A 10,892-nucleotide genomic window follows, 5' to 3' on the forward strand; every position below is an offset into this window, starting at 1 on the left:
TGTTATTACCTGGTGCTCTGCACCATGTGGTTTTCGCAGTATCGGTGATGGTGTCGTAACAATCGACATTCCATTTTGAGCTGTCGTAGCAGTTGTTATACGATTCGGCACCAAGTAGCGAAAGTTTCTCGTTGATTATATGCCCATTGTCTTCATAGAGGAAGTAGTCCATGTATTGGATAACTCCATCGTTATTCACTGCAACCTAAAACATGGTTTGTTATTTTCTTTAGAGCTGTTTTTCTAGCTACCTGTTGGTCACCTAATGGTACGCGTTATAATTATATAATTCAAGGTGTTATTTATGTATAGATAGGAAATAAATAATGCCGATGGAATCTTGGTATGTTGCCAATGTTTGAAGAAACAAGTAAAAACTCGAAACGATAAAAACAGCAAACAGAAATATGAACTATTACTTTTGGTCGGGTTTTGTATGCTGTTAGTGTCATCTAGGCTATTCCCACCTATTCGAATTATTTTAAACACATGAAATTAGCTTTATTACCTGAAAGTCTGTAGAGCATGGGAATCTCTTGCCTAGGGCCCTCATATTGCTAGTCATAGGTTGTATTAGCCGACACGGTTTGTTCAGCTTCAACGTGGCTAAGCTGCTCGCAACAGCAATGAGCATGCTTCGAGATATTTTGAAGCCAAATGATCCTCCTAGACGCCGCACGTGAATATCTATCCTAATTAAGGAATACCATGGTAAAAAACTTGATACTTTGCAAACTGTTGAGCAAAGGCCTCCAATTATTTGTCATATTCAACGACTTCAGGGTATTTATTTACCTCAATATCAAGTACAATTTAGCAAACCTATAAGTCAACTAGATACACAACTCGCCATTTAACTTATATTTCTAAATATATTTCCGCCAATCCTGACCAATATAGGTCAAAAAATTAGGGGACCAAGATTTCCTATTGTTTATCTAAAATTAGATTTCAAATAATTGTTATGTTAATTAATCCAATATTAAAAAAAGTACATAGTTAGCGAAAACTAATCGTAGATAAAAATGGTTCGTCAGCAGGCTTCCAGAAAGCGGCTGCAGTGTTTGAAGTGTAATAGGAAGCTTCCAGAAAGGTCTGTCAGGCAAGTCGCAAATGTGTTAAATCAGATTTAGGTCAGGGCTCATGAAAGGCCTCTCCATTACACGAATTTCATGATGCCATAAGTAATCTGACGTGATGGCTATAGCATGTGGCCTGGCATTAAAAGAAGATCTGCCCGATAGTAAACCATTAGAAAGCCACATCGAAATTTGTCATATTCCTGGATTACCTCTGCACTGTATCGCTCTTGGCGTTTGTAAACACGGAGACGACCATCGCAACATGATAGAGCGAACCGTGATTCGTCAGTACAAAGCACTGGCATCCACTATCGAAGTTGCCAATTAGCGTGATTTTGCGTGGACTGTCTGCGAGCTTGTCTATATTGAATAATAGACGCACGGCCCGAAATAGTCGGCGTGATCACAAATCTGCTACTATTAACCTATTTCCTACCGTCTAGTAAAACCGCCTAATTTTTATACCTGTAGCCTTCTTTAGTATACTTTGAAGTTCTCTTGACGTTGTAGTGCGGTTACGTAAAGCTCATTTGACGACGTAGCGATCATGCAAATGTTTAGGTTTTCTCATTCGACCTTGACCACGCCTTCGTGAGTATTCTCTCGACTCACGGTATCGCTTCTAAAGTTTTTGGATAATATAAGAGGCTAATCCTACATCATTTCTTAAATATGCATGATACGACCTTCTTCCATCAAAGCGATATATAGCGTCTTGTTGTTATTGAGAGTTTATAGACTGTCGGCCATTTTATTAAGAAATTTATTTATTTGTTTATTAAACACAAAACAGGTTATAATCATGAATGCATCATATTATGACATAAAAAATAATTCCTGGACTATAATTATAACCCAAAACACGTGTTCTAGAAAGTAAAAGTTAAATTATAGCAAGTATATATAAAACCACAGTTTGAGTACCCTTAGGTGAATGGAATAACAAGATTGGTAGGTACAAGTGAACAATATGCGAGGTTAAGAGTTATGAATCTTTGAGGATATAGTGGATGTGTCGTTTGTAAGAATTGATGTTATTGTTAAATAAGTCTAAGTTAGGATAATCTTTACCATCAAAACGCTGATGCCCTTTTGTTTCTTAATTTTTCTACAACGCGTCTACATTATTGAGTGGCCAGTTATAATTAAAACCTTAAGCAAGAAGTTTAGTGCTACTTATAAGTTGTATTTCCCTATTTGTTTTGAGATATTACATTGATGACTTGAAAAGTAAAGGAATATTAATCAACAAACTTACTTATTGCATTTTAAGTTCAATGCTCTTGATAAAACCATCTGAGTGCCATCGATCCAATGCGTTGTCAGGTACAGAGCCAGTCCTTCCTCTGTCGGTGTCGTTACGCATGCCAGCGTTTCCATCATGTAATGGTATTGTGCGTAAATTACATTTTCTCCTTTGATCACTTTCTTTATATCAGACCCTTTGGTTGCAGCTTGAACGGACAAATATGAAGTGTTTCTTTTAGAGTCTTTTTTAGCATCTTTTATATCAAGAATTGGCTTTTTGACATTCCTATAAGTAGCCTGGACTAGTTTTGCAGCTCGTTTTGCAATGGATGGGGTTTCAGCAACGATCATGCCAATTGGTTGGTTGTAATATTTGACTTTTCCGCTGCAAAATATTTCCTCATCAGCCAAATACAATGTAAACCCAGTTGGCGTGAATGTGTTCTGTCCAGGTATATCTTTTGCAGAGTAAAATGCAATTACTCCTGGCATTTCCTAAAAAAGAGTTTCAAAACTTTATTTCTATTACAGCAGTTTTTAAGATACAGAAGTATTTTTTTTGTTAAGACACTCTTACTTATCATTATTATACGAGACACGTGTCTGTATTATTATATATATAAATAAATTTAGTCATGTATAAAGGGTCCTGCCTTTTTTTAATTATAATTATAATCCACACCATGCAATTATAATATTTAATTTCTGATCGTTTATGAGCCGATTTTAAAGTTAAAACTGACACTGTAATAAAGCAGTATAAAGGTTTTATTATCACAGTATTGGATCACTTACTAGAGCGGCACTTGCATCTATGTCCACAATATCTCCTACAGCGACGGTGCTGAGAACTAACGCTGCGTGTACTTCATCGGTTATGGTTGGAATATCATCTACATACTTCGCTTCCCCAGCACATTGTACCTAATTGTAATGTAATGTAAAAAGAAAGAAAGAAGGTATTTCAAAATAATTGTAACAACATATTTTTATCTTTACTAAGAATAATAAAGATAAAAAATCTTGATACAAAGGGAATGTGGAAATAATATGATCTGGATGTAAATTACACAAATTAATATATTAATCTAATAAGTATGTTAGAAGTTCAGCGTAAGAAGTTATTGTGTGCCCTTTCAATTGACTTCGGATAAATATCGAAATCACCCAAATATATTTAATATTCAACATGAATATTAAACGACACTCTTTGTTTGGGACTTAATATTGTGAAAAAGTCCAATATCAGATTTATTTTATGCAAAGTTACTACAATTTTACTTAAGTGTATACATACCAACTCAAGTAGGCAGAGGTCTTAGAAATCTACATTTAAACAGCTATTTTAGGTCCCATATTTTGAGGGTAAGCCAGTTGTTTTCTACTTACCAATGCATCGACCTTAGGTATCGGTTGGTTTAGAGGCCACAAATCAGTATTAGTGTCAAACACTTGCCGAGATTCTGACACCGGTCGTGTTTCGTGAATCTTGGTCGCCCCGGATCGGTACTGAGATCCGAGTATGTTTGTTGGGCATAGAGACAGAACACTCTAGAAATAAAAAATATTTATATGTTGTAATTAATTAAAAGTCTAGGCCTCGAGTTCATCGAGCACATTTTACCCTTTTAATGGTAAGTTGCTCGATTTTTGTTATTATGGAATAATAAATTTTAATTGGATCTCCAATAAAACAACTGGTCTCGTTTTTAAAGCCTTTCTAGATGTATCAATTAAAATTCTTCATATTGAGATGAACCCTTTCACTAACCCGGTTGGTTACTATTGCTCCGATTTTTAAGTAGGTTTAGCAGCTAAATACAATGAGTCTTTAAAATATCTTAGCACACTCTATTTATCGTTTATTTTAACAATAAAAATAATTTTGACATTCATAATATTTTCCTTATTACATTTGAACACCACTTGGTATTACTTACTTTATAAAACAAGCCTAAAGCCAGCTGTTTTCTGTACTCCACGGAGGGCTCTGGTGGACTATTCGTCACCACTATCTCGTGTTCCAAAACATTCAAAGCACCTTGCAATGTTTCATTGGTAAAGAGATTCTTTCCAATTAAATATGATTTAGTTGATGAGGCTTTGATGAAAACCGGTGACAATCCGCCGTAGACAATCCTGCACTGCTTAACTGTACCTCCTCCATCTAGTTTGTACATAAATCCAGCGTTTACTATTGCGTGTGCGCTTTGTGAGCGAGGCATCACCTGAAATTTTTAAGACAGGTATTACATTGTAATATTTTCAATAAACATTTGACCAGAAAACGGACCTCAGAGCTACAGCCGATGTACTCATCCACTGATCTGTAGATCAACGTACCTTATAAGTGACAATATGGTAATCGCTACTTAATGGCGGCAACATCACATACAATATGACCTTCCCTTTCATATCTTCTTTTAAAAACTGTTCCATGTTCAGAGTTTTCTTCACCCCTTTCGATGTCACTAGAATTTTTGAGTTTAATGCTTTTTGTCATAAACAATATAAATGAACATACTTTATTAGAGGAAATTTTTACTACTACTTACATATAACAATTTGTGCGCCAGCAGTTGTAAACAAAAGAAACAAATCCGAGGAAAATTGGTTATGTGCGTGCTTTATCATCAGATTACCCCCAATTGATCCCAACTAAAAAATAAATCAAACAAAATTAACAGAAAATGCCCTATAAGTTATGATTTCCTTGTGAAATCTGAAAATATCTTCATATATATTGATTGCATTGCTCTGAGAGTTTAACGGTTCCACGAATGAATGGGATCGTACGCCTAAGTATTTGATATAGATTGCTACTTGATATCACTACGCATACAAAAGAAAAAGGGACTTGTCAGGTAAACTATAGTCATACGGAATGACAAAAAGTAATCCTCTAAGAATTCGTTCAGGTACGGATCCCTAAAACAAGTATGATTTATACAACATTATAATCCTCAAAGTCCACTGAATCCTAACATCTCAAAAGTAATGACAAACCGCAAAACTTATTTTACTTACATTTCTGACGGGAATATGTGCTACTAATTTGAGATGCTTGCTTAATGTTTTTAGATATCCGAAATAGTTTTCTTTGGAAGTAATATCAAATTTATCTCTCAATTCAGTCAAAGTCAGTCCAGCTCCGATGATCAGGTTTTGATCTATTTTATAAGTTTTAATTCTTCAACAGCGCTGATGTCTATCAGATGTTGGGGATATGCGAGTATTGGGTATGCTCCTGAAAACGGAACAAAATATATCAATGCGCTGGTGGCCTTAAAGGAAATGTTAAGTGAAGGTGTTCCAGTCTTCGAGAATCCCATTCATATGAACGCAAAAAGCTGTCATTTATTGCTGGAAGAAAAGCAAAGGGCATCGATTGATATAACATAACATACCTTTAGCCGTATTTCCAGACACCAACATGTAGGACTCATAACCGATTTTATTGAGAATATTGAAAATATCATTTACTTGACACACTCTGTACCAGTTTTTACCATCCTTCAGTTTAATCTTTAAAATGTGTGGAGGTTTTACATCATCAGCTGATATCATGCACCACTCATTTTCATTACAGGTTGCCTTGAAGCAATGCTGTCCAGTTCTATTACATATATTCAAATATTCGATATCAGTAATTTTTTTATCCTTCGGAGCATCTATTGCAAATTTCTTGAGCGCTTCTAGTATAGGTCTGTAGCCTGTGCATCGACAGACATTGCTCCCGAAAGACTGTTCTATTTCCAACATTGTTATGTCCTTCTTTTCATGGATGAGGCTACAATTTTTTAAGAAAAATATGAATTATAGTTTCTAAGCTTTAATTGATTATTGTAAGGTACAACTACTTACCTGTACATAGCCATCACCCATGCGGGGCTGCAGTACCCACACTGGCTCCCATTGCTATCGGCTAAAGTCTTCTGCAACTCGTGATACCCTTTTTTCCTGTTGCCAACTTCTTCTATTGTCGTGATCTCCCAGCCCTGACATGACGTCACCGATACCAGGCACTAATAATTGAAATGAAATAAAATTGTTTACCACATATTACCCATATTAACCATTTTAGGATCCAGAGCTATCTGAATCGACACATATTTAAAAACTACTGACGAAACAAATTAAGTGGACATGATGATACATAATGCCTAGGATCTCAGAAAAGACACCGCAAAAGTTAGGTAAATGTTTTGACTCTTGAAAATAAACGAAGCGTCAATAGCCTAATTGGGAATGTTCGCGAATCAAAACCTAAAGGCACAAACCTATAACTTTTCTAAAGTTATGTATGTATTCTTTGTAAATCATCGCTAGATTTAACGGTGACCGAAAACGGTGTAAAGAAACCTGCATATCCGCATTAAGCCAGCGTGGTGGACAAAAGCCTAATCCTCGAAATAGTAGAGGTGGGGAGGCCCTTGCCCAATAGTGGGATAGTATTTAATTCAGGGCTGATAATATTATTAAATAAAGCATACCGAGTTAACAGCTTGTACAGGAGCGCCGGGGCACTTGGAGGCGGCGACGATGCAGGCGCCGCAGCCGCCCTCGCGACACATGTACTTGGTGCCCCGCAGCTCCAGCCAGTTCCGCAGGTAGTCCACCAACGCCAGGTCCGAGCTCACCTCGCATCCCACTAAAAGAAACAAAAGAAAAAGGTAACATAAAATCATGCATGTCTTTGAAGGGTTAGGGAGAATGCAGCCAATGCAACCACGCTTCGCCTAGCTCATATCGGTCTTAAGAAACTCCCATAAGCTTGAGTTAATTGGTACAACAGTGAAAAAAATATATACATATATAAGATTCTTAGTGTCAGCATAGGAGCAGTCTAACAACCATGGCAATTAAAATATTTTTCCCAATTCCTTGACATATGTAAAAACGCCAATAGAGTATAATTAATCGCCTTATTAGTGTATTGGTGACATGTTGAGCTTGAGAAACAACATGGAAGGTTTTACAAAAATCACATGAGACACTTCCGACTACATTTAAAATCAACTCCAATTCTGAGATGCGTGATATTTAATTAGATGGCGAAAATTATTTTATCAAGGTCGGGTAGTAGAACTTAACACGCACTTCTGCCTTCTCGATGATAATCATAATCGAACAGATAATTCGGAGATAAAGTATACCTCATTAATTATTCCGGTCTGTAGCACCACACTATGTCCGAGTTTGTGTTAAATATATTTTTTTCGACACCCACCTGAATCAATTATTCGAAAGTACCTATCACCATATTTAAATTTTCATACAATAAAAATACCTGTTCAAATAATTGAAATTATACAAATTAATGAACCATATATACATCATACAAATTGATAACAAAGGATATCGGCCAGACTGGTTTCGTCTGAATATATTGAAATAGGAAGATATTTAAATTGTACCATTGTAGATATCGATGCATTATTCATTGTTTTTCTTAGGGGAAGGCATGCGGCGTGTTTTGTGTTGCAACCGTGGTATATATACTAAAAGAGACCCATTACTCATAGAGCTCATACCCAGTAGCAAACACTGAAAAAGATACTGTTTTTATGTTTATTTAAATACTTGATGGGATATAGTAAGTCTAATCAGAGGCGGCCTTTGGTGGAGGCGAACCGGGCAACCGCCCGGGGCCTCGCTTACAGAGGTCTCGCGCGGTGCCTCGCAAGACCTTTTTTGACGATCTTACCGACGAAACTGTTAAAGAGGGGAACGTTTTTTTTATTCTGCCCGGGGCCTCACGTCTGGTTCTTTTTGCTTTCGCCTGGGGCCTCGCGTCGTTTAAGGCCACCACTGAGTCTTATGCTACGCCCTTAATCTATAGGGCCGGAGACGCCGTCAGTCATTCACCCGGCGCCTCCTGCGTCTCTTCTGACGGCGGGAGGGATCTTCACGCTCCTAATCCTTCTCGGCACTCTCCTTCTGCGACATGACCACCTCGCAGAAGATTGCTACCAAACGCCAGGACCTTTGGCTGCCGACCGAGAGGTCTCCTTCGACGACTGACCTGAGAATGCTACGCTCTTTGTCCCAGGCCGGCCAAAACCCCATCGTATGTTAGGCCTTATCCAGCGGGCAGTTGTCACAATGGTGACACACGGCCGAAACCCTCGGACTTACGATTCGGCACAGCTACTCACCAAAGCAGCCAGTCAGCCAGCCTGGTGAGTACCTGTGTCAACCGAAAATAGCCGCGCTGTGGCGGCTGTCCAGCCACTCGGCAAAGACACGTCGCACTGTTGCGATGGCCCTGAGCCCGCTGACGAGGTAATAGTTTTGGCAGTCATCTTTTTAGACATTGCCTACAAAATCCTGAAGAAACCGAAACATATAGAAATCTGAAGGTGCAATGTTAGGCCTATATGGTGGATGCATTAACTTTTCCCAGCCAAAGTCTCTTTAACTGCCTAATTTTTGCTGAGTTCAACGGAGTTAAACATTTCTATGTGTCAAATGGATGAATCTAATGAAGAAATTCGATACATTTTATAATTTTATTATAAAAAAGGAAAAACAGTAGTGCCAACCATGAATAAACATTACGACCTTAAAATAAAATTACTTGAAAACAAAATTTTTGACTAATTTGTTTCTTTTTTTGAAATGTATACTTTTTAATGTCATCAAAACCAAATTGATAACAATAGTACGTACTTACATAAAATGAAACTGGCGATTTGTCGTACTGGGCACTTTGATCTGAAATATCTTCTCTTTAGTTAAGAATTCTAAATTCAAAATTATAATGCATTTACTAGTACATTTGAGTTTTGAAAATAGCATTTATTTGATTTTTTCTGATTAGTTTTTTCTTTGGCGTCTTTCATATCACTCAATTGAAAACATGAAATATCGCTATTTTTACGAGTATGTATTCCACCATAGCACCAGTTCTGCAAAAACAGCTCGAAGGATTAACGATGTGTACGGCACTGGTTTTGCTAAAGAACACACGGTACGTTTTTGGTTCCAACGTTTTTGTTTTGGAAATTTCGACCTTTAAGAACAAGCTCCGTAGACGGCCGAAGACCAATATCGATAATGAGAAATTAAAAGCTATTGTTGAAGGGGATCCATCGCCAACCACTTCAGAGTTAACTACAGGCTTCGATATGAGTGATAAAACTGATTTAATCCACTTGCAAGTAAATCGAGAAAGTAAAAAAGCTAAAAGGTGCGTACCTCATTGAGTGAATTTCATGAGGTACCCAGCTTTTAAGCTTTTTAAAGCCGATTTGCTTGGTGGACTAGTGCCGGTGTTGTTCACTACAGCTTTATAAAATCTGGCCAAACGATTACGGCAGATATATATTGTCAACAACTACAAACCATGATGGACGAGCTGCTAAACAACCGAGTCTGGTCACTGGCGACTGCAGCTTCAGGACAACGATAGACTACTGAACAATAGACGGCTGCTAAACTAGAGGAGCTGCAACTGGAATGTCTGCCACATTCACTCTACTCCCCGGACCTTACTCCAACAGATTATATCTTTCGCAATTTGGTTAACTTTATATAAAGAAAAAATTTCGACTCCGATGTGGCAGTCTAAACCACCTTTTTAGTAAAGAGATCAATTAATTTCCTATGATATGGCAAAAGTGCATAAATAACAATGGTGCATTCTTCGATTAATTATTAATATTTTACAAAAAAAAAAACTTTGTATTCATCCCATACAAAACGCCAATTTCATATATTATAGGGACCTAATAAATTCATAATTTTTAACTGAATATTTATTTGTCCTCTTATTTTAAGCGGGAACCGATCTGTCATTGAATGGAGAAAGTAGAATATACCCGTATACTGCACAAGCAAATTATAAATTTGTTAGATTATAATTATAATTATTTATATTATTCTAAAATATTATCTACCTGTACTTGAAATTATTTAAAAAGGAACTTAATTCACAATATCAAAAAAATCATAGAAAAATAAAAACTGACCCGATCTCTCGACACCATTCACTTTAAAGTAAATGCGGTCCATGACTGCGTAGCAGGAAAGTAGTAACTTGACTGACTACACCATCATAAAGGAGCTTCTAAAATGATTTAAAAAACATACGGACGCGTATTGCGGTGGTAACCGCTGCGACTTGTGGATGGGCGCATATCCTGATATTTAAAAAAAAACATTACTTTTATAAACATGTATAATAGCTAAATAAATGTTTATTTTTTTAATGAAATATGGATAATTAAATAAAAATATTTTTTTTAGGGTTCATAGATACTACTAAATAATCTGACATGGTTTCCAACTAGTCAAATAGCCTATTATGAACATAATACTGTACTTAATGATAAGTGGAGTGCGATCTAAATAGTATTGACTGACGAGATATGTTTATCTCTTGCCAGTCGATATAATTATACTGGTCTGTTTAAAACCATATACTCAGAGGCTACTCTAAGTAGGCAGTCGTAACACGGAATCAGGGAACAAGGGAATGGCTTGCTCGCCCTGTTACTTAGTTGTATGATATAAAAAACAGTAGCTCTACTGCTAACATGATGTTTCTATCTAAGTTTT

General features: G+C 36.8%; 1 protein-coding gene across 1 annotated transcript; it reads right to left on the minus strand.

Annotated features, from left to right (window-relative positions):
• Positions 1-9: 9 nt before the first annotated feature.
• On the minus strand, positions 10-10,390 carry LOC119191222 (xanthine dehydrogenase 2-like; the record flags this gene model as incomplete). Its single annotated transcript, XM_037445132.1, is given in 14 exon segments — positions 10-205; positions 509-692; positions 2,341-2,825; positions 3,126-3,254; positions 3,720-3,881; positions 4,271-4,558; positions 4,674-4,801; positions 4,886-4,988; positions 5,358-5,512; positions 5,515-5,577; positions 5,738-6,120; positions 6,195-6,355; positions 6,824-6,981; positions 10,304-10,390. Coding segments are annotated over 14 exon segments (2,638 nt in total), but the record flags the coding sequence as incomplete, so codon positions are not given.
• Between the last annotated feature and the right edge of the window lie 502 nt (positions 10,391-10,892).

Source organism: Manduca sexta, unplaced genomic scaffold, assembly GCF_014839805.1.
Source record: "Manduca sexta isolate Smith_Timp_Sample1 unplaced genomic scaffold, JHU_Msex_v1.0 HiC_scaffold_1214, whole genome shotgun sequence".
Classification (NCBI taxonomy): Eukaryota; Metazoa; Arthropoda; class Insecta; order Lepidoptera; family Sphingidae; genus Manduca; species Manduca sexta.